Raw genomic sequence first — 23,957 nt, 5'->3', positions numbered from 1 at the left:
GGGAGAAGAAATGAGTGCCTAGTGTGGAGTTGTTGCTAAGTGACTAGGTTAAAAGTGAGTTTGTTGCTGAGCTCGAGAATGTATGGTAAACCCCGTGAGGTCAGAAACTTTCATTTTTCTTGTGGCTGTAGTGTTGTACCTATTATAGAATATGAAACTAGTGATTGATTGTAGGATGCCTGAGTTCTAGTGTCAGACCATGGCACGGGGCTATGGCTGGCATGGGTATTCTAAAGAGGAGGGGCACAGAAGAGTTCCCCTAAAGCCATCTACCCAACTCTGAAAAGTACCTCATACATTTTTAGTGTTTTTTCCTGAGGGATCCAATTTGGGAATAGTAGTGTTGAGAGTCATCTGGATGGAGAAAGAGTATGGTGCCTGGAGGCAGAGAAATGAACCCTGGGCAGCAAACCCAGTCAGTCCCCTGCCTATTTCCTGGGGCCCTGAGCCCCTCCTGTCTACCCTGAAACCCAGAGATCCCTCTCTCCCTGGGCCCTTTGTGATGTAAGCAGGATAGGAACTGGCCTGCTGTGATGTCAATGGCTGTGAGGAGCTTAAGGCCAGTGGCAGCCAAGAGGAGTGGCCATTCTCAAATTTGAATGTGTGACAGATAGTTTTGCTCCAACCTGAAAAATCCAAATGAATAAAAAAGTAAAATGCAGATGTGTATGCCAAGATGTCCATCCCCCATTGAGAATGAAGGTGATGAAATCTAATGGAGAAAGTCAATTTTATTCTCAGGGAAAGTAAGGGAGGAAAGGTGGTGGGGAGGAAGTATCCCACTCTCAAGTTTGTTCTATGAGAGACTTAGGCACAACTGAAAAGAGTTAGGGCAGGAAATAGGCCAGGATATAGTTACCCTAGGATGGAGGGGACACAGAGAATGAATGGAGAAAGATGAGGAGGGAAGGAGAGAGATATGAGGAGAGAGAAGATGTAAGATGTTGCTAGGGAACTAACTCAGAACACACATACAAAGTAAAGTGATAGGCCCCAGAGAAGATTGGGAGCTGGGGGAAGGACAGGATGGTAAGAGGGACTGCCTGGGCTATTAGAAGAAGGAAGTAGGGACCACTTTGGGTCCTGGCCTTTGAATTTTCTTCCCGGTGGAGTCTGAGACAGCTCTTCCTTCCCTTAGGAGGCTGGGATGGAAACAATGATGCGAGGAATGCCTTTGGACTATCCCCCCAAGCCTGATCGATTCAACAACTATGGTAATTGGCCATAAATATGCATCTAAAGGCATGCATGGGTTGAGGGTTGGATTTGGGGAGTGTGAAGAAATTATGTAACTCCCTACTTCCTTCTCTTCTGTTTGTCTATCTGTCTGTTGCTTTTTTTTTTTAAACCTGTATTTATATTTCTGTTCTCAACTCTTAATGCTGTCTCCCTGTCTCGGTTCCCCTCTTCCTTTCTTGTCCCTGCCCTTATCTCTGGGCTCCTATTGTTCCCATTTCTCCGAGTCGTGCTCTATGTGCATCTCTTTCCATATCTCCATGATCCAATATCTGTTTCTGTCCATCTCTTTCTGTGTCTATATTCTCCCTGGTTCTGTGTCTTCTGAGTCCCTGGTCTCTCCTTCCATCTCTCTGTGTCTTTGGTCTCTCCTTCCATCTCTCTGTGTCTTTGGTCTCTCCTTCCATCTCTGTACCTCTGGACTCTCCTTCCATTCTGTTGTGTCTTTTCTCTCCTTCCATCTCTCTGTGTCTCTGCTCTCTCTTCTATTTCTCTCTTGTGTGTGGCTCTCTGTACCCTGGCAGAGCGAGAGGTGGTGGTCAACATGCTGAACTCACTGTCCAGGAACCAGCTGCCATCCATCCAGCCAAGGTACACAGTACCTGGCCGTTTGCCGTTCCAGGGATATGACAGTCCCTGCACAGGCCGACATTACTGTCTTCGAGGCATGGACTACTATGCCACAGGGGCGCCCAGCAACGAGCGCCATCTGACCCAAACGACTGTAAGATTTGTAGGGATCCTCTGGCCCTACTCTCCAGTGACTCTCACTTGGGGAGAACATTTAGGGTGGCCTCAAATGGAGGAAAGTGGGGGTGGCAAACAAATATAACATTGCATAGAAGTAACAGGGATCCATGAGATGGGCTTACTTGAAGGCAGAAGAGAAGAAAAGATGAACTCAGATTTTCCCCAACTCCCAAATATGGCCCTCTTCTGCTCAAAGTTAGCCCAGATCACTCTTGTTTCCCCTGGGAGGCCCAGCTTTGCCTGCCCTAATTCTAGGGCCTCTCAGTTCTTCCCTCCCACCCCCCTTGAAGATACTGAAAGGAGAGGATACAACCAGAAAGAACCCCAGCCTGGCTGTCTTCCTCCTTCCCTAACAACTCCCCACACACACACTTTAACAAATAGACGTACCTTGGCCTGTAAGGACCCTGGAACAAACCTCTTCAGTCTTAGGTTTTCATGAATTCCCCATCCTGGGGAACCAGAGGACTCAGGATACCCTAAAGCTGGGTGCTAGTCCCACTTGTGCCACTGACTTGCTGTGTGACCCTTGGAAGCATGATGTATTGGACAGAATGTGGGGTGATATCAGTCTTAATCCCCATTCTGCTTTTTCTTATCTGAGTGATATTGAGTAAGTCATCTAATTTCTCTGGACTTCACCTACTTCCTTCATCTGTAAAACGAGGCAGCAAGATTCATTGATTTTTAAGCTCCCTTCCAGGTCTAAATCCTTTGATCATCCTATGAAGGTCCCTGAAATGGAAAGGATAGCCCCAACCCTCCCAGTCTCCAGCGATAGGTATAGGGAAGAAACAACAAGGGTTATAATTAATCCCCCACATCTATTTTTCACCTTATAGTTTACAAAGCACTTACTTTCACGTATATTCTCTCATTTCATCCTTAGAGTAACCCTGAAAGATGGGCAGGGCAGGGATTTTTATCTAATTTTACAAATAAACAGGTTCAGAGAGGGGAAGTAATTTGTCCAAATTCACAGTGTCAGTAATAGTCTATATCTTCTGACTAAAAAAGGTCGACAGCTGAAGGTATTTTGAAGGCTTAACAGCTCTCTAGATATGAGGCACAAGAGTTCCCATCCACTGCACACCTTCAGCCCCAAAGCAGCAGCATCCTGAACTTCAACCCAAAGGGGTTAAAATCCTGATACTCCCAGGTGTTTAGGCCCCAGGGGCCTAAGACCAATGGAAGGTGGTCTCACCAAAAGGGCAGCCTCATAGCTAGGCCACCCACTAGTTATGGGACCTCAGGCCACCACTCTCCCTTTCTGAGTCTCTGTTTTCTCACTTGTCAAAAATGGAATTTGGACTAAATTATTTCTGAGGGTCTTTCCAGACATACATTTCTAAGTTAATTCCAAGAGCCCAAGGAAATATGATAGCCCTGCAGTAAAAAGGCCCAGGTCCAGGACGGAGAACATCACGGAGAAGCATTTGTTCTCTGGGGCATTTGATTCACATTAAGTTTCCATTTCTGCTGCTCCCTGTCTAGACATGTGCTCTAAGGGAGACAAAGAAGGAAAAGACATAAGCTTTGTTTTTGAGGAGTTGTGTCTGGCCAGAGGGACAAACTTTACAGGATGCAGCATGATATAAGGCCATTTGTGATGTGTCCAGAGGACAGGTATGGAAGATAAGTGCCCTAGGTGTTCATAGAGAGAAGACTGGAGCAGCCAGGGGAGGCTTCCTGAAGAAGGAAGTAGAGCTTGAGCTGGGCATCAAAGGATGGGTAGGATTTGAAGAGTAAGACAGGTGCAAAAAGCAAACAGGTATCAAGAATAAGTATTCACTTCCTTGGGAGATTGGTGTTCTAGCTGCCTAATCCTTATCCCCTTTTATTTCCAGGAATGTCCCCCTTTACAGCCCCAGGCCAGGCATGACTTATGCTGTATCACCCCACCTCCCGCCATCACATTATCCTTATACAAACCTTAGGTGAGTATGCCTGACTCCTTGGGTGGGTGGGGCTTCCCTCCCCCTTCCTTTCTTTGGATATATCTCTCTGAGCTTTGTGCTTTTCTTGGTTGAGAACATTTTATATCTAATACTGGGATGGGACACCATTGACCTCTGAAGTGTTGGTCATGATTCTTGGTCTTTGGGCTGAGTTTCCAGAGAAATGGGGTCCTGGGGGCATAGCGTTAGGACTTCAGAGCTGGATCATCATTGGGCCTGGGGATACTGGATATAGAAGCTGAAGATTCCACCTCCATCTGTCATTGTGTGTTTTGTGACTCTCCCTCCCAATATCTGGGCCTCAGAATGGTATATAAGTCACAGTGAGCCTGTGAATGGAGCCTGGAAGGCCCTGGCCCTTCCAACCATAAATACCTGGGGGGAGGGGGGGTAAAAAGGGTTCTAAAGGTTACTTGGGTAAAACTCAGATTCATCTCTTTGGATGGACTGAGTTGCTCCAATTTCCTTCTACTTCTACAGGTGGGATAGCAGTCATTTCAAATTGATCGGAGGACCCCAGAGAAATAACTTCATCATTCACCCTGAGTTTGTGTCGGAGACCTACCCTATCTACCGCTGCTGGTAGAGCTAAGCCATGGCAGGGCTGAGAGCTGGGTGGCTTATTAAACCGAGTTCCACCCTTCCTGCCAAGATCTGCCTTCTCTTTGTTTTTTTTTTTTGTAGCCCCTTAGACTCTTCCCTGCCCTAGATCTTTCATTCCCCCAAGAAAGACTGAACAGAGTCACCATCCCAACAGATACTTGGGGTAGGAGGGAATCTGTTAGTCCCCCAAATTGGGGCCAAAAGAGGGAGAAAGCATCTAATGCTGGCTTATTCAGCCCAACTTTGTGCCCAGCCCAATTCAACTCAACAAAAACATTTAATAAGCATCTACTATGCACCAAGAGCTACGCTAGACCCTGGAGATACGAAGATATAAAAACCCAAACAATGAATAGTCTCTGCTTTTTCCCTCATCTGGTTTTGGGGGACTGATTGACTTTTGCTTCTATCTTTCTTGGCTGCTATCCTTCTCCTCAAAGTCTTCTCATAACCCTAATCTTCCCCTACAAATTTCTCTTCACACAACTGCCCAACCAAAGGATCCCACTCTCCTTTCTTCACCCCCTCTCATCATGGCAGACCTGGAAGGTCATGCAATGGACCAAGACTAGACTCCTTCCAGGACAAAGCCATGTGAGGGGAAGAGAGTGGGCTCTGGACCCTGCCCTGTAGAGGCTGGGAATGGGGTACAACAATAATTAAGGTACTTTCCAGGGGTACCGAAGGCTGCCTTTTAGTCCACTGTCAACCTGTTCTTCCCAATCAATAAATATCTGATAGTTTTCTATGAGCAAAGCACCCTGGGATCATAGAAAGGGATTTAAGAGACTTTCTAGACTTAACACCCTCATTTTACACTGGAGGAATAAAGTGACTTGTCCAAAAGTCTCACCGATCTTCAGTGTTTGAGGTAAAATTCAAACTCTACGTCCTCTGATTCCAAATCTAGTTCTCTTTCCATTAAAGCATGTTTTCCACTACATATATGTTCCATGCAGATAAGGTTCTATCCCTCCTCCTACCTCAAGGTTTGGCTTCTCCCAATCCAAGATCTATCTCCCCCAAATCTCTCCATCTTTCCTCCCTAGTCTTTTTCCAATGGCCCCACCCCTAATTCAGCATCCTCTCAATCCAGTACTTTCTAGCCCCCATCATGACCATAATCTAGCATCCTCCGCACACTGTTCTTCAAAGATGTTTCTTCCACAACCCCGCCCCACTTCCCACCAAGGGTCTATGACATGAGGTAACGAAAGGGTTCAGAATAGGCACAATGGGCAGGAAATCTTCCCTTAATGCAAATTTTGTAGTCTAGCCTATCAAAAGGTACCTATCCTTCCCCCAAAGGAAGTTTTTGAGAAAATTGTGACAGAGACTCCAATTCATTCTGTGTCTGTTTTTAGTTTCTCTGTTAAAGACACAGGCAGCTAGGTGGTACAGTGGTTAGAGTTGCTGGACCTGGAGTCAGGAAAACCTGAGTTCTAATCTGACCCTCAAAATACTCACTACCTGGGTGACCCTGATAAAGTCACTAAACACTGTTTGCCTCAGTTTCCTCATCTGTAAAATGAGCTGGGAAGGAAATGGTACTAGTATGTCTACCAAGAAAACTCCAAATGGGGTCACAAGGCATCATACATGACTGAAAAACAAAATTAAAGACATTAGCAAATGGTGCGGACTTATTTTGATGTCTTGCCCTACCTGGTGTTCAGAGTCCTATGGTTAGAGGAGAGTGGGAAAGGAATGGCTGGGGGACACTCCCATCTATCCCAGCTCAGACTATCTCTTCTTAAAATAGCCAGTGACTCACATGGTCTCCAAGCCAGAACATAAGCAATACTATAAATAATCCTGAGGTTGGTGAAAGAGAAAGGGGGGCCTACGTTGGTCATAGGTTGGGGAAAGAGATTCTAAACATAGCACCATAGAATGTCAGATTTGGAAAGGGCTTAAATGATCCTTTGGTCCAGGTCCTCCTGGTAAGAGTGATTTATCCAAGGTCATAGCCATTTAGTGGCAGAGCTAGAAGGTCTTCAAACCTTCATTGAGATTCAGAAGACACAGACAACCTTAGAGTAATTGAGAAATGGAGTCAGAGGCCCAAGGAATGAAAGTGAAAAGGGATGACTCCATGTACCTTTTGGGGAGAAGGTCTGCCTCTTTAGGGAAAAGGGTTTGATTCAGTTTTGCTGATTCAACAAGTTGGTTGATCACCTTGGGTTGGCAGGAGGGGTGTAGAAGTCATCCTGCCCCCATATCTAGACACTCCTAAACTCAGCCCCTAGCAGTAGAATGCCTGGTTTTGTACCATCAGGTGGGAGGCAGGAAAGCAAAGCCCCTACCCCACCCTCAAGGTCTCTTCTCATCCAATCCCCACAACAAAAAATGATAGGGCTCCATCTTTCTCTCTTCCCCTCCAGCAATGAGTCTCTAAAACAAGGGTTCTTGATCTGGGACACATTAACCTGCTTTTTACATATCTATATACCAATTATTGAATTCAAAATTGAATCGAAATTCACATTTAGTGTGTGTATATGTGGTATTTATATATAGAGAGAATGGTATATGTGTATATCTTTACACGCACAATATGAATTTCCATTCATTTTCGAATTCAATAATTGGTTCCCTTTGTCATCTTATGTATTGTGCGGATTTAAAACTATTAAATGGAAGGGGGGAGTATCTCTGGCCTTCACCGGACTGCCATGGGGTCCAGGACACAAAAGGTTAACAGTACATTTTCCAGTAAGAAGGAAGGAGAGAAAACAAGCTGTCCCTTCCAGCCTTCTGCCCAGCGAACAGCAGCGATACCCTGGATGGGAAGAAGAGCCGGCCACGAGAAGGGTAGCGTTTTCCAAGGGGAGGCTAAGTTCAAGTGCGGCAGAGGTCTGCAGGGGATAGACGAGAGGGAGTTCTCCTGGACTGGGGCGTGAGGGGTGAGAAAGGGTGAAATTCTGCAGAGTTTGGGGCCCAGAATGGGCGGAGTTCGGAGGAGAAGGCCGGAGAAGGGGCGGTCTTAGGGAGTGAGAAGAGGCGGGATTCTCCGGATGGCGGGGCCTCCTGTGAAGGGAGGATTGGGAGGATAAGAAAGGGAAGAATTCTCCGGTTTGGGTGCTCTTCAGAGAAGGGGAGGAGCGCTGTCCAGGTGGGGCACCGAAACTCCTTGGAAATTGGGGATTCCTCCCTGGGGCCGGACGGTGGGAACTGGGGTGGGGGCGATGGGGACGATGGGGCGGAGGCTGGGGGAGGAGCAGGATGGGGGCGGGTCTCCCGAGTGGGTGTGGGCAGGGATTCCCTCCCGGCGCGCGCTCCGCTGCTCGGGAGGACTCCCTGGGACCCTCCGTGCGCCCCGGAGGCGGACTGTAGGCGTCAGAGGAGCGGTAAACAAGTTCTGAGCTGACACTCCGACAGCGGCCAGAACTGCTGCCTGGGAGCACTCTTTGCTCATCCCCACTCGGCCTCCTTGGCCGAGGTCCGAGAGCCTCCTGGCTGAGGGGACGTAGCTTGAATCGTAAGTGCTCTCTCTGCCCCAATTCAGGGCGGGGGTATATATGGGGGAGGGAAGGCGCTGAGGTTCGGGACCCGTTCTTGGGGAAGGGAGAACAGCGGCTGGAATCGGGATAGGGGTGCTCCTGAGGAAGGAAGAAGAGTGGGAGAGTGCAGAGTTGCGCTGGGTGGGGTTCGAGGGGTGGGACGCTACGATGGAAGGGAAGGGAAGGATCCCTAGGGCTTCGGAGCTTAGTTGTGTCCTCGCCTGTTGCTTCTCACTTTAACGGGATTCCCACACCCCCAATCTCTACAACCCAGATCGCACCCTAGGCTCTAGCTAAATGACTGAGGGGATGGGACCACTTTAAAAGTTTAAGAATTCTGAGAGTAAAGGACAACTTTCCCCAAATTCGGGTAGGTGGGCCCTGGGAGCAAAGGCCTTGGACACTTGGGAACAGCGAAGAGCGGGGTTGACTCCTGAAGCTACAAGCCCCCCGCTTTAGGGTAAGTCAGATAGGCTTGGCTGCGGGCTGGGTTTGGGGGATAAGGGAGTCTTTCAACCAGCTCCCTCCCAATCCATCTGAAACAACTGGAAGAGCTGAACCTAGGATCTCTGGGAAGCCCAGTCTATCCCCTTGCTTTTGCTTTGGGAAGAAGGGGAGGAGCCCCGGGCAGAGAAATGGGACACCTGTGTAATGGAAAAAACACTGCTCAGTCAGGAGATCTTGGTTTGGTCCTAGCTTCCCAGCTGGGTGACCACAGACACGACCTTAAATTTCCTTATCTGTAAAAGCAGAGGGCTTCTCTAGATGATTTCTACAGTTCTTTCCACCTCCAAATCTACTCCCAACTCAGTCTGTGGCTTCCACTGTGACTTCAGAGCTCCAAGTCCTCTTTGGGCTCTCCTCTGGAAAATAGAGCTGCTCTTTGGATGGGGATTGGAGGCTGGGTGAACTGAGAATCTGGGTGAGGAGCTGCTGTAGGAAGGCCCTTGGGGGGTTCAGGAAGGGGCAAAGAGGAGCTCAGAGGCAGAGGCTGGGATCCTGAGTCCAGGCCAGTTCTCTGCCATCTGATCCAAGCTCCATTTGGCACTATCCTGCATGGCACTGAGGCCTGGGCTAGGGATCAAGTTGCTTTTGAGTGAGAGTCTGGTAAATAGCAGAGGGCAGGAAAGGGGGGGACAAACCTCAGAGCCATAAGGGCAAGACACCAAGGCTTGTGGGAAGGAGGTTGGCTCTGCCCCTCAAACTTCTAAGTGACTGAATACAGAACAGAATCCAGGACAAATGCCTGGCAGACCCTAGTATCCCTTCCCAGGATAAATAAGTATCCTTCTCCCACAACCAGACAGCAGGGAAGACCATTCTGATTACAGGGTGGTGCTCTGGTGAGTCTACCAAGGGGTTATCAGTAACCACTGAAAGACACCCCCCTCCCTAGGCAGAACAGCTGCCAAGACCCCTCCAGGAATCACTCCCCCCCTAGAATAGAACCCACTTGGATTTTAAGCCACTCTTTTTCAGCAGCTGCCTAGACTGGTGGAAGCTTTGAGTATGACTGATCTAAATAGTTTTTCCATCCATCTGACATGGGAAATTACAATGACAACCCTCTACTCCAATAAATTTGATTCTTGACGTAAATACCATAAAGTATTTGTCCATGTCTTTATTTGTATCCTCTTGTCTGTGCTCATTGGTGAGCCTTTTTCTTATCCTCATCTCCCCTAGGGTATGGGCCTTATCTGCCCATCTCAGGGTAGAAATCTCAGGGTAGAAAGGTTATATTGGAACATCAAAAAAGTCCTAGAAGAATTTATCAAAATATTTATCAGCACCAAATTCTTTTTTCCAATTCAATTCAATATGAACTTACTATACTCACAGCATGTTATTTTGTTCTGGGATAACTAATTATTGGGATTATTATTTACCTTAAAGAAACTTAAGAGGACTCATCTAGGTCTACATCCAGTACATTTTGAATACTTACAGTGGTGGGAGCTCCCTACTTAACTGATGTTTTGGGACAGCTTTAATCATAAGTTTTTCATTGTAATGGGCAGAAATCAACCTCTCTGTAATTTCATCCACTGGCCCTGGTTTTGCCCTCCGGAGGCATAATGAGATCTCCCATTCATTCAAATCTACTGAATCTACTTGCCTGTAATGCAACTGAACTCCATGCCAGTCCATATGTGGATAAAACAGAAAAGACTGCCCTTTTAGGGAGTTCAATCTGCCTGAAGAGACAAGACAAAAAAAGATGTGATCAAAGTCTCAGTTGATTTCTGTCCAGCATAAAGAAAAACTTCCTAATAATTAGAGTTATCCAAAAACAAAATAATATGCTGTAGACAGAGTGAGTTAATATTAAATTGAATTGGAAAAAGGAGTTTGGTGCTATAAATATTTTGATAAACTCTTCTTTGATTTTTTTCAACATTTCAATATTACCTTTCCAAAGGCAGCTATGTTTTGGTGCTGGAGGCAGAGAGTGGGGAATAAACTAGATTTTTTCCTGTTTTGGACACCAACTGATCTGAATTTTAAAATTCATTTCTTCATTAAGAAATTAAAAGATACGGCTTTCCCCATAAAAGGAGGCTTTCGGTTCGGAAGCTTGTCAAAGATATTTTGAGGGAGTCTTTGTTCAGGCATGGACTGGACCAGATGACTTTCTTAAAAAAAAGGAGACTTGAATCTGTATTTTATCTTTATAGCACCCAGATTTCCCCCTTGTAACCCTCCCCATTTCAGGCACCCATCCCTTGTAACAAAGAATGTTTCAAGAGAAGAAGAAAGAAATCAGTAAAAGCAGTTAATAAAAAAAACTCATGTCATATGCAATGTGCCACCCCTTTGGGCCCCTCACCTCTGCAAATGAGGCTGGGGAGGGCCAGCTAACTTCTAAATTCCCTTCCAACTTTTGAGATTCTCTGATTTTGGAGTTTAGACTATTAAATAAAATATTAAATAAACCATTAAAATAGACTAAAATAAAACTATTAAATAAAATAGACTAAAAATAGCTTAGAGTCTAAGCCTTAGACTATTAAATGCTGGAGAAAGTTAGATAAGGGAGAAATCAGCGTGGGCTAGAGGTGTCTCTTGTCAGCTTAGAACTTCAGTTCTCAAAATATGGACTGATACAAGGCTATGACCTATACTATTTTCAAAATAATACTAAAATGTCTTGATTTCTAATATGGTAAATATCAATAAATATAACCCACATAAACAAAAGCTCTTTGGGGGTAATCAATAATTATTGAGTGTAATTGGATGCTGAGACTAAAAAGTTTCAGAATCTAGCTCAGAACATCCCTGAGAACAGACATATCCTCTCTCCTGTTTCCTTCCTTTCCCCACTTCACAATATGCTTAGTATAAGACTCTATACACTCTAAATTGGAGGGGTGGAAAGATGGGAAGGGTGACCAGAATCCTGCTGTTGGCTTGGAAAGTTGGTAGGGTTAAACAAGGATGGGTCCTTGAGCTAGAGTCCACCAGAAGAGGTCAGAGTGCTGTGGCTTGCATTACAGAGGTTGCCCGAAGCCTGCAAAACCAGCAAGTGAAATATTTCTGGTTTTCTCATAAAGGTTTAAATTACTCTGCTAAATCTCCATATTGGTAAAGGAAAGATGGCTTTTTAACTTTTTAAATTGTATAATGCTCCCCTTACAAAACACGCACACACGCAGGCACGTGTACATACACACACACACACAACCAGAAGGAGATTTCATGGGGAGGAGTGGTGCCCAGGAGCCCAAGATCTGAGGAGAGATCTCATTCTGTACACAGATATCTATCTTACCTCAGAGCAAAGCAAGATGAACAGAGGGACAGGAAATTCTTCCAGACCAACATGGGCTAGGAGATAAGATTTAGACCTGGAATAAAAAAGGTCAAAATGTGAAGTGAGTGGAGTGAGTAGGGAGGACATGAGTTCAAACCTTAGCTTAGTAAAGTTTTAGAGTCAATGAATTGTGCAACCTTGGGCAAGCCAATTTACTTTGGACTTTGCTTTTATCATCTTTGTCGTGAGCTGGAAACAAAAGAGGCAAAAGCTTGGACAGCCGAGTTCAAAGTACTGTTTTGCAATGGGCACTACTACCCAGATTTGTTTTTCTAAGGCTTGAAAAGAGTAAATACAGCCTGGCCGTCGTATCTCCTTCCTCTACACTTTTTGCCCCTGCTTTAGAAGTTTAGAAATGGGGAGACAGACCCAGAGAAACTTATTGTTTGTCTATGGCTCTCTCTATGTGTTTGTTCTTGCTTGTGAGTGTAACTGGCTGTGGCAAAGATCTTTTGCCAGCCCTAGAATTCTGTGATTCTGTGTGTCTGAGTCTTGGTGTGGGGGATAGGATGGGCAGAGCCAAGAGAGAGGACAGCCTTAATGATGATGATGATGTTGATGATGATGATGATGATGATGATGTATTTATACAGCAATGTAAGGTTTTCAAAGTACTATGGCCATATCTGGCCATTTTTTCGTCCCTGGACAAGTTGTATAAAATTTCCTTTCAAATCAACTTTTAAAGAAAAATTTAGTCAAAATGGGAGTAAGAGAAAGAGGGAGATCTGGTGTGATCATACCAGAGATGGAGACTGAACTGAGAAAAATCTCCTTTGGGGTTTTTGCCCTCCAGGAGGGAAAAAAATCATCTCATAGCTTCCTATTTAAAGAAACTTATCTTTTTCTACATGCCTACCTTTCATAATATATCCCCTTTATTCCTCCCTCTACTTCATTCTCACCATGGCAATAGAATATCATTCCCTAGCCAAAGCATTTACCTCTTCTCCAGCAAAACTATAAATATACATTTACTGGGAACTTGTTATATGCCAGGACCTGTGGGGGGGACATAGGGATGAATAGTTGATTAAAATGCTTATAATCGATTTAGGAAAATAAGACTTAAGGGTGAAAAGCTACCAAATAATGCAAGGTGGTACTATGTGATAAGTGCCAAATTAATGGTACAGACAAAGTCAGAAGGGAGAGGTAGGCCATTGTGGGCTAGAATAGGGAAGGCTAGCTGGAGGAAGTGGTTCTTTAGGTAGGTGGTAAAAGGAGGTAAGAGCCTGAGTGGGCAAAGAGAACAAGGAGAACATATTAGAAAATTATTGTGACCTGGTTGGATGAGGGAAAAGACTAATAGAGAATTCATAGAAGGGAAACACTGAGAAATAAGGCTGGGCAGAGGTGATTGCTAGGTTTGGGACCCCTCTGAATTCCAGGTTGAGGAGTGGGACTTTAACCATTGGAGAATTTGAACATTTGTATTAAGAAAGTCAATTTGATTTTAAAAAAAAAAGAAGAAAGGAAAAGAAAATCATTTTGTCCACTGTATTTGGAATGAATCAAAGGGAGATAAAGCTTGTTTTGTCATCCAGGCAAAAAAAGCAAAATACCTGAATTGTGGTGGTTGCAATTAGAATGGAAGAGAAGGGAAAGATGGGAGAGATTTTGGAAAGGTGGGCAGAGAACACAGGCCAACAAAATTACAGGTCTTTGGAGTATGGAATAGAACAACCAGAACTTTTCCCTAGGGCACTATAATTTGGAGGGCTTTGACAGTTCTTGTACATCTTTAACAAGTAAGTTCAGCTGAGCAGTGTCTAGTTTTTGAAAATCTTTAGTTGAAAATAGAAAACTACCAGATGGTTCTACAACCCAGGTGACTGCTTCTTTGGCCCACCTGGCTACTTCCCCTGGTAGTGCCCTTCTGAGCAGTGACCTGAGGTCTTTCCTTCTATGTAATTTTGTGTCCTAAAGACACAAGGACCTTGATGTCTCAGTCTCCTTTCTGCAATTAAATTTTGTCTTACCGCTTGCTATGCACCCAGATTGATAGGTATGACTCTGATGTTGAGATATGTGTATTATAGGGTTGTTGTAAGGAACTCTTTTTAATAAAGGAATGAAAAAGCTTTTATTAAGCATCTGCTAGGTTCAAAGCACTGAGGATACAATGTGGGAGAGTCTTATCCCTCAAGAAGCTTACATTGTAATAGCCTCAAAGCACTTTTATAAATACAAATTGTTAGCATCCTCCCCTTTGGAGTACTGGAAATTGTTTATTCAGCCCCTTCCTGCTCCCATATCTTATACCCTGTATTATTAAAAAAAAGTCTTGGTGATATCTACTCCATGGAAGTCTTGCTGCCAAATATACATTTTCTAGAGAACAAGGAGAGGAAGATATGGGCCCAAGGCTTGGAAGAAAGGCTCACCGGAGTTTAGAGGTGGCATAAGGAACTAAGCACGATATCTTTCCCCTCTTTTTCAGACACTGGTTCTTCCGGCCTCCATGGATCTGGTTATGCAGCCCTATGGGGAACATAACATTCTTCCCCTTCCTCATGCAGCCTGAGGGGCTATGACCCAGGATCCACAAGAAGAGAGACAGCCCTACCATCGAAGGGGGAAGAGAACTAAGAAGGACTCTCAGGTTGCTGCCAGAACTGCCACAACCATGTATACCTTCATCCCTGACAACTTCTCCCCAGCCAAAGCTAAGCCACCCAAGGAGCTAAAGCCTATGCTGGGATCTGTAGTGCTGGGGCTCCTACTGGTCTTAGCAGCTGTGGTTGCTTGGTGCTATTATAGCACATCTCTCCGTAAGGCAGAACGCCTTGGGGCTGAGCTCTTGGAACTCCGAGCCAGTGGCTTCTCCATTCGAAACCAGCAAGGAGAGCAAGTTTTCCGTCTGGCCTTCAGCTCCGGGTCCTTGGATTTGGAGTCTTGTGCACGAGAGGGCGACATTTTGAGTTGTTCTCGCTCCACCGGAGGCCCCCTCAATTTCTTCATCCAGACAGTGCGCCCCAAGGACACTGTCATGTGCTATCGTGTGCGCTGGGAGGAGCTGACTCCCGTCCCTTCCGTAGAGCACACCATGTTCTTGGGCGAAGTGCACTGGTATGGTGGTGCCGAGATGCGCACCCAGCATTGGCCCATCCAACTGGCTGGCCTCCAGGCACCCCAGCCCTTTGTCACCAGTGACGTGTACTCCTCCCGCGCCGCCTTTGGGGGTATTCTTGAGCGATACTGGCTGTCCTCCAAAGCGGTGGCCATCAAGGTCAATGACTCGGTGCCCTTCCACCTGGGTTGGAACGCCACCGGCCGCTCGCTCCTGCTACAAGCCCGCTACCACAACACTCCGTACAAGCCTCCGGTGGGCCGAGGGCCCCTGCCTGAACTCAGTTACCGTGTCTGCGTGGGTTCTGACGTGACGTCGATCCATAAGTACATGGTGAGACGCTACTTCAATAAGCCATCCAAGGTGCCAGCCCGAGAAGCCTTCCGTGACCCAATCTGGTCCACGTGGGCCCTCTACGGCAGAGCAGTGGACCAGGATAAGGTGCTGCGCTTTGCCGAGAAGATCCGTAAGTACCGCTTTAACTGCAGCTACTTGGAGATCGATGACATGTACATGCCCGCCTACGGAGACTTCACCTTCGATGAAGCCAAGTTCCCGAATGCCACAGAGATGTTTAGGAAGCTGCAGGAGGCCGGTTTTCGGGTCACCCTCTGGGTGCACCCCTTTATCAACTACAACTCCTCCAGCTTTGGCGAAGGCGTGGAGCGGGGGCTTTTTGTCCGGGAGCCCACGGGCCGGCTGCCAGCCCTGGTGCGCTGGTGGAACGGCATCGGTGCCGTCTTGGATTTCACCCACCCAGCAGCCCGGGAGTGGTTCCAGGGTCACCTGCGGCGGCTTCGCACCCAGTACTCGATCTCCTCCTTCAAGTTTGATGCCGGGGAAGTGAGCTACCTGCCCCCGGATTTTAGCACCTTCCGTCCACTGGCTGACCCCAACATCTGGAGCCGGCGCTACACGGAGATGGCTCTACCTTTCTTCTCACTGGCCGAAGTACGCGTGGGCTACCAGTCGCAGAATATCTCTTGTTTCTTCCGTCTTATTGACCGTGACTCGGTGTGGGGCCATGAGCTAGGTCTGCGCTCCTTGATCCCAGCGGTGCTCACCATCAGCATGCTGGGTTACCCCTTTATCCTGCCTGACCTGATAGGTGGCAATGCCGTCCCGGGGCACACGGCCGCCATGGGTGGTGGGGACGCTGGAATACCAGAGCGTGAGCTCTATGTGCGTTGGCTGGAGGTGGCAGCCTTCATGCCAGCCATGCAGTTCTCTATCCCTCCCTGGCTTTATGACCAGGAAGTGGTGGAGATCGCCCGGAAGTTTGCAGCCCTGAGGGCAGAGCTGGTGGCCCCCCTGCTCCTGGAGCTTGCTGGAGAGGTGACGGACACAGGCGATCCCATTGTTCGACCTCTCTGGTGGATTGCACCTGGAGATGAAGCAGCCCATCGAGTGGACTCTCAGTTCCTCATTGGCGACACACTGCTTGTGGCACCTGTGCTGGAGCCAGGGAAGCAGGAGCGCGATGTATACCTGCCCGCAGGGAAGTGGCGCAGCTATAAGGGAGAACTCTTCATCAAGGCACCCATCCTGCTCACTGACTACCCTGTAGATCTGGACGAAGTTGCCTATTTTACCTGGGTGTCCTGATACTGCTTATCCTGGAAACCTCTTCACTCAAAGACCCTGACCTCAAGATCTCATTTCCTCCTTCTCTACCCTAGAGTCCTGGAGAGCACATCCTGGGGACATTGTGGCTCTAACCCCAGACACATTTGTACACCCCCTCTCCCCAAAGGCTGTCCCTTACCCCATTCTCAAATCTAATCCTGACCTGGAGAATCTCTTCCCTGAAAGATTTCAACCTTCTCCTCACAAGCTTTTAATCTTGCCCCAGGACTCAAATCCTTCTTCCTCAATTATACCTCCCTTAGGGCCATTAACTTTCTCCATCCATCCAACTCCTTCCCCAAAAGACTTGGACTAGGGCCCTTGGTACTAATCCATCACCAGTTTCCTCTCGGCAACTCCCCAATCCTAATCATTTTGAGTATTGCTGCTTTCCCTTCCCAATAAAATTTGTCAGAAAGCTTTTAACACACAGAGGAGATCAAATATCAAAGATGCCAAGGTCATCTGCTGCATCTCAGGCCATTGCCAGTCTTTCTGACTTTTATCTTGCCACTGGACTTCAATGACTGGAAGAGAGGCTGATGACTTCATGCAACTCTGCTTCACTTAAATCCAAGTTACTTGAAATCAAGACACCACCCCGTGATATCACTGGTCCTCTTTGAAAACAAAGGACAAAGACTAACAGCACACATATCTACCTTTGTTTCTCAAAGGCTGGTAGGGGTGAGGGAAGGAGAATATCGGTCATAGTTCCACCCTCTAGTCTCCGGGACCCTCAACTTAAAGTCATAGGAAGCTCTCCTCCCACAGCTACAGCCTGCATTCTCATAGCCCATTCTCGAGTCCTGCTCCCAGTTTACAGTGTTCCATCTCCTAAGAACCTATCTCCCATTGCATTCTCAGATTTGTAGTTTCCTTGGGTAGAGAGGCAAGATAAAGCCGTGGAACTACCAGAGAATATTACACAAATTACCGTTAGGATATTAGAACTGCTAGGAACCTTAGTGACCTTCTAGTTTGAGAGACTTTTTTTTAATCAGGAAATTAGAGGAGGGAGAGCAGGTAAGGTCAGAAGCTTAAAGTTAGGGTTGGAAATAAAACCCTATTTCTAACTGCTAAGGGGATATGGGTTTTGTGATCCTTGCCATTCTTTTAGTCTATCCTCAAACTTCTCCCTCCATCTCCCCACCTTCACCTTTTTCTATTGGGCCACTCCTTTTCTAGGAGGACTTAAAACTCTTCATGAACCTCACCTGCTTGTGGCCTCAAGTCAAAGATCAGATGGCAGGAGGTTGAGGGGGTCAGTGGTCATCCCCTCCTCACCCCTTGACTTAGCTCCTCTTTGCACATGGTTGATCATTAAAAGCACAAAGATGAGATCTGCCTGGATAGAGGGCAGGATGTCTCCTCCCCTCTCCAACTTCTACTTAACTTCTTCCCCCTTGTTTCTCATTTGGGAGTTTCCTTCTCAGAGCAGACTCAGGAGGGGAAATTGTCTATGAAGTGTGTTCTGTTCCCTTTTCCATGAACCGACTCCAGCTACCACCTACTTCCAATTCTGGCAGTATTCCTCATCTCTTCCTCCCCTTGATACAAGTCCGTCTCCCCATAAACTACCATAGAATATTAGAACTGGAAAGAACCTGAGTAGTCATGTAGTTTGAGAGAATAAAAAAATAGAGGAGCCCGGGGAACAGGTATGATGGGAAGATTGAAATTAGGGTAGGGAGTAAAACTATTTCTGACTCCCAAGGAGATACAGGTATTGTGCTCTCCTCCTTGAGTCCATCTTCATACTCTTCTCCCTCCATAAGACAGAACATGGAGTTATGATGCCCAACCCTGATAAATCTTAGGCTCAGGTATACTCTCCTAACTGTGACCTTGAACCTCTGGTCCATCAGAGCCGACCCCTAAGTTTGATCATGATTCTCACTGATGCTCCTCTGAAAATTAAGCCTTAGTAAGGTTAAACAAAGGGGAAATCTCTAAAACTATCAGATCAGTCTTCTGGGTTCTATTGCCTGAAAAGACAAACTGAGATTCCTTCTCTTAGAGATTGGGGGTGGGGGGTGGGGTGGGGGTGGGAAACTAAGCTCCAAATGTGCAGTTTGCCCAACTCTAGTCTTATTCCTCCTTTCTTTCTCCTTTCCTGACCTCAGTTTAGGAAGAAGGGGTGGCTAGACACAGACAATCAGGAGCCCAGAGCATTTGAAGTAATGGAGGTTCTTGCCACTGTACCCTAGAAGCTGGGCTGGCAAAGAGAGGGGACAGAGTGGTCCCATCTTCCTATGTCCTATATGTCCTAATGCTGCACTGATCCCCACTCCTTCCCCCCCAGATCTATCTGTTCAGCACTGCCCCACTCAAATCCACAGATGGATGAGGGATGCCTTAACGTCAGAATCCCCCTGTGTGAATGAATGTATGTGTTCACACTTGACCGTAGATCTCTGTGTATGTGCCAATCACCTGTTTCTTTCACTCTGTGGAAGATTATGGAATTCTATGGGGCTAGATATCTGCATATGGATGTCTCCTTCTGTGATTGTTCACCTCTTTCTGTGGCCAGATGTATGTGTTTGATTATTTCTATGTAGTGATTGTCTATGTGTCTGGGTATGTGTGTAGTCATATATGTGTACGTATCCATAAGTGGCTTCATCAGCCAATTAACAAGCGTTTATTAAACTTTTACTAAATATCAGACTAAGAACTAAGGATGCAAAAGAAAGCAAAAATAATCCTTTTGAGTTCACATTCTTTCTTTTCCTTCATTTTGTACACTTTTTTCAATTAACAAGCATTTATTTTCTCTCCTACTTCCCCCAATCCTCAGTGATCAAAACAAGAAGAGGAAAAAAAGCCTTATAACAAGTAATGTATAGTTAAGCAAAGCCAATTCTTTTATTGATTGTGGCCAAAGATGTATGTCTCATTCTGCATCTTGAGTCCATCTTCTGCCACGAAGTAGGTAGCATGCTTCATCTTTTGGTCCTCTGGAATTGCATCAATCAGTACTAAAGTCTTTCAAAGTTCTTTTTCTTAATGGTATTTTAAAAATTACTGCCCTAGTTCTGCTCATTTCACTTTGCAGGTCTTATACAAGTCTTCCCACTTTTCTTTGAAACTGTCCATTTCTTCATTTCTTGTGGCACAATAATAGCCTATTCTGTCTATGTGCCATAATTTATTTAGACATTCCCCAATAGGTGGGCACCCCCTTAGTTTTCAGATTTTTTTTCTACTATGGAAAGAGCTGCTGTGTTTATTTTTGTATATATGAGTCCTTTTCTTTTTCGTTTTTAATCTCTCTGGGATAGATGCCTAATAGTGGTATAACTGGGTCAAAGGGTGTGCACAATTTAGTGACTTTTTGAGCATCATTCCAAATTGCTTTCCAGGATGCCTGGACCAATTTATAGCTGTACTTATAACACATTAGTGTCTCTGTTTCCCTGCAGCTCCTCCAACATTTGTCATTTTCCATTTTTATCATCTTTGTTAATCCAGTAGGGATGATGAGGAACTGTGGAGTTACTTTAATTTTCATCTCTCAATTCTTAATGATTTGGAGCATTTTTTCATACGATTGTTGATAGCTTGGATAAAATGAGGTGGTATTTTTATTGCATTTAGCACGATATCTGGCACATGGGCAGTATAGAATTGTTAGCCATTGTTATTATTCTGTCGAATGTCTGCCCATATCCTTTGGAGAATGGCTCTTGTTTTTATAACTTTGAATAATTAAGGAGCTTATATTCTAGTAAGGGAGACAATATGAAAATAATTAGGTAAATCTAAGATATATACATGGCATAGTAATAGCCACTAATGGAAGGCAATCTCAGAAGAGAAACTACTAGCAGTTGGTGGAAAAATGCTGCTCCAAAAAGGTTAGATTTGAGGGAAAGGAATAAACATTTATGTAACATCTTCTTTATACCAGGCACTGTGCTAAGTGCTTTGCAAATATTATCCCATTTGCAAATATCCTCCCAATAATTCTTCAGGATAGTTGCTGTTATTACCTTCGTTTTACAATTGAGGAAACTGAAGTTACATGACTTGCCAAAGGTCATGCTGCTACTGTGTCCTAGATTTTGATTTTGGATTTCAACTCAGATCCTCCTTATTCCAAGCCCAGCATTCAATCCACTATACCACCTCACTGCCTGAATTGATACTCCAAGATAACAAAGTGGTGTTGAGAAAGGAGAGCATTCCAGTTATGGGGGTCAGTGAATAAACTGAAAAGTGAAAGTCCTATAAGTAAAGAACAATAAGTAAGCCATGTTATAATTAAAGGAGGTCACTTGTATCTATTTGAGGTAGTAGAAATGATGTACAGAGAGGAATAAGATAACACTTCTCCTTTATAACAGTTGCCCAGGCAGGATCCTTCAGGTCAAAGAGGTTTATCCCTTCAGAACCCACCTGGGGTTAATTGATATATTGACTTGGGCTCTTCAGCTAGGATGACGATATTCTGACTGCATTGTCTCCCTTCCCAAAACAAGCTTGGAAACTGATTTAGGAAGGTACTTTAAACTTTATGTATTAAACAAGAAGGATAAGGCTAAAGGACTGAGCTACTGGAGACCCTACTTAATTATTACTAATGAAACTCTCACTGCTGGCAAAATGAAGAATCAATGTAGCTTCCCTCTGGTTCAGCCTGGCCAGGGTTAAACCAGAGTAGGTAAACTGCTGGGAAATCTTCAGCTTCTTCTTCTGTAGATCTTAAGCCTTAACAGTTGAGATATATCCACCCTTCCATGCTCTTCTTCGTCTCCTGCCTACTTCCTGGATCCCTCCCGGGCCCTGGGAAACTTAGATAACTAGATGATGAAACTCCTAATATCTAGGGGCAGTAGACACCAAGGTGGTGGTCATGTACAGGTTGATAATGGTATCTCAAATACAGGAAGAGTTTGCAGAGAGATGTTTGCACCCTCTCACTCCAAGACCAGGATCCACCGATCTCCAGCCTCAGCACAGGTCAAAGACCCCAGAATCTCTCTCAGGGTTCTCAGCTGCCCCTCCTGCTTCTTGCATGCCTCCCTGGGAACATCCTATCCAACTGACTTATCTGTCAATCAAAGGTGAACTTCAAGCTCCCAGAGATTCAATATAACAGCCAATATGACTGGATTTTTGAGTATTTAGAGGGATGCAATTTTAAAAAAAGGGGGGGCAGCTTAGGTGGTACAGAGTACAGGGCCTGGAGTCAAGAAGACCTGAGTTCAAATCCAGTCTCCAACACTTCTTTACCATGGGACCTTGGACAAGTCATTTCACCTTGTTAATCTCCATTTCCTCATCTGTAAAATGAGCTGGAAAAGGAAATGTAAAACCACTCCTGTGACTGCCAAGAAAACCCCAAATGGGGTCACATAAAGTCATATATGACTGAAAAATGACTAAAACAACAAAGTGTAAAAAAACCTGAAAGGTAGGAAGGGCCCTGTTTGTAAAGAGTTTTCAGTGTCAAAAAAGAGGGCTTTTTATTTGATCCTGGAGGTGTCTGCCTATCTGTGTATCTGGTGTGTCTACATGTATTATCTGTACAAGACTTAATACCTCTGTGTGCCTGTACAACTAGGTGTATGAGTGGCAGTGACTGAGAATTTGTTTCGTATTTGTCTATCTGTATGGCTACATATTTCTGTGTGTGTGTGTGTGTGTGTGTGTGTGTGTGTGTGTGTGTGTGTGTAAATGTCTGGGTGATTATATGCCCCCTACATCTTTGGAATAAGCGCAATCTCTCCATGATGCTCTCCTTCAATAACCACAGATCCTAAAGGAGAAAGAATTTTCCTTGGGGAAGGGTCTCTATGGGTCTGTGTTTGGAAGTGGGGAGATTCATGGGGGAAAAGGTAGGGAAGGGATTATTGGGCCATGTTGTAGCTCTGGTTTGAAATAAATTGCCCTTTTAGACCTTGTGGCCTCCTCCTTCCTCTCTCCCAGGACAGAAGTGACCCAATATGTGGAGATCTTGGAATGCAAAGAATAGTTAGATTTCAGGTACCGAATAATGTGACTCAATTCACTTTTGTAATAAATGGGTCAGGGGCCTTATGCTGGTAATAAAGCTAGAAGGAAGATGGTGCTAGTTTGAAAGGATGGAGTGAGCTATACCCAGGCTGGGCTTGAAACTTGTTTATAAATGTAACAAGGAACCAACCTAGGAAACTGAACATCAAGTGATCTCTCACTACTAGACACCAGGCTCCTTTAAGATATCTGATTATCAGCCTCTTCCCTGCTGAGGAAGCAGCTTCTTATTGGTGAATGGTAGACTAACAGGAAGTGGATGCTGAACTTTCTGCCCTTCAGCAATGGAGTTTGTTTCAGTTGAAACTGCTCAGAACCCTTCCAGTTGCCTGACCCTGCTTAGCCTTAGATGGTAGGCAAATAACCACAGAATTATCTGGTTAAGGCTAAGGGTTTTATTGACAACAGAGTGAAGGGGACAAGGCAGTAGAAAGAGGGTTAGGAAGTACTGAGATCTAAGGATGAAAGGTTTACCTGACTAAGTTACTAATAGGTCTTGTCTGGATGGTCTTCTGCTGACCCAGGGCAATTAGCCCTGGGTCAGAGCAATGTAATCTCTGGATAATAAATAAAGTTGATCAATGACTAAAGGATTTGCCAGTTGCTAATAGTATTGATAAATTGTTCTGCAGAATTGGTTTAAACCCTACTCTATTCTAGGCCCAAGCTACCCACGTTCTTACTCCCACCACCCAGGGCCCCAGGGGGTAAGGGAGAAGTGAGTGATCAGGGGAGAAGTCAGGGAAGAAAGACCTAGCCCTGGGTCTCCAGGGCTTTATATACTCTTGGCCCCACTGGCAGTTGGTGCTTTGCCCTATGTCTCATGCCACCATCAACATTCCAACCAGGACAACTGACAGGTTGCCTCAGGCCAACATGGCAAAGTTATTAATCCAATATTACACTTTGAGCAGTTGACCAACCAATATATTGAGTGCCTACTATTTCTTAATACTGAGAGGGATTAAAAACATACATGAGACATGGCCCCTATCATATAAGATTTCAAGAGGTTAACAGATTTGGAGAAGTATAATAGGATAGAAGAAAGGATCATTTGATTTAAGGCAAATCAGAAATGCGTGGAACTCTAGGGGCAGCTGGATAGCTCAGTGGATTGAGAGCCAGGCCTAGAGATGGGAGGTTCTAGGTTCAAATCTAGTCTTAGACACTTCCCAGCTGTGTGACCCTGGGCAAGTCATTTAACCCCCATTGCCTAGCCCTTACCACTCCTCCTTTGGAACCATTACAGATTATTGATTCTAAAATAGAAGGTTAGGGGAAAGGAAAGGAAAGGAAAGGAAAGGAAAGGAAAGGAAAGGAAAGGAAAGGAAAGGAAAGGAAAGGAAAGGAAAGGAAAGGAAAGG

At 45.4% G+C, this 23,957-nt stretch overlaps 2 protein-coding genes across 2 annotated transcripts in view; both read left to right on the top strand.

Annotated features, from left to right (window-relative positions):
- The window catches only part of C1H9orf24 (chromosome 1 C9orf24 homolog), a 58,428-nt gene extending 53,851 nt beyond the window's left edge, over positions 1–4,577 (top strand). Inside the window, exons 4-8 of the mRNA XM_044657248.1 lie at positions 1,139–1,214; positions 1,761–1,960; positions 2,451–2,470; positions 3,834–3,923; positions 4,425–4,577. Coding sequence (XP_044513183.1) covers positions 1,139–1,214; positions 1,761–1,960; positions 2,451–2,470; positions 3,834–3,923; positions 4,425–4,530 — 492 coding nt within the window. The 3' untranslated portion in view covers positions 4,531–4,577. The remainder of the gene's footprint in view (positions 1–1,138; positions 1,215–1,760; positions 1,961–2,450; positions 2,471–3,833; positions 3,924–4,424) is intronic.
- A 3,365-nt stretch (positions 4,578–7,942) lies between these two features.
- On the top strand, positions 7,943–17,077 carry MYORG (myogenesis regulating glycosidase (putative)). The gene is made up of 2 exons (XM_044657247.1): positions 7,943–8,028; positions 14,311–17,077. Exon 2 carries the CDS (start codon positions 14,401–14,403, stop codon positions 16,543–16,545), a length of 2,145 nt encoding a protein of 714 aa, XP_044513182.1. The 5' UTR covers positions 7,943–8,028; positions 14,311–14,400; the 3' UTR covers positions 16,546–17,077.
- Positions 17,078–23,957: the final 6,880 nt, after the last annotated feature.

The sequence above is a fragment of the Gracilinanus agilis genome, chromosome 1 (genome assembly GCF_016433145.1).
Source record: "Gracilinanus agilis isolate LMUSP501 chromosome 1, AgileGrace, whole genome shotgun sequence".
NCBI classification, from domain to species: Eukaryota; Metazoa; Chordata; class Mammalia; order Didelphimorphia; family Didelphidae; genus Gracilinanus; species Gracilinanus agilis.
This window is presented reverse-complemented; position numbering and strand designations above follow the sequence as displayed.

Coding starts and splice junctions, on each gene's coding strand:
- MYORG (XM_044657247.1), top strand. CDS start 14,401: ATGACCCAGGATCCACAAGAAGAGAGACAGCCCTACCATCGAAGGGGG.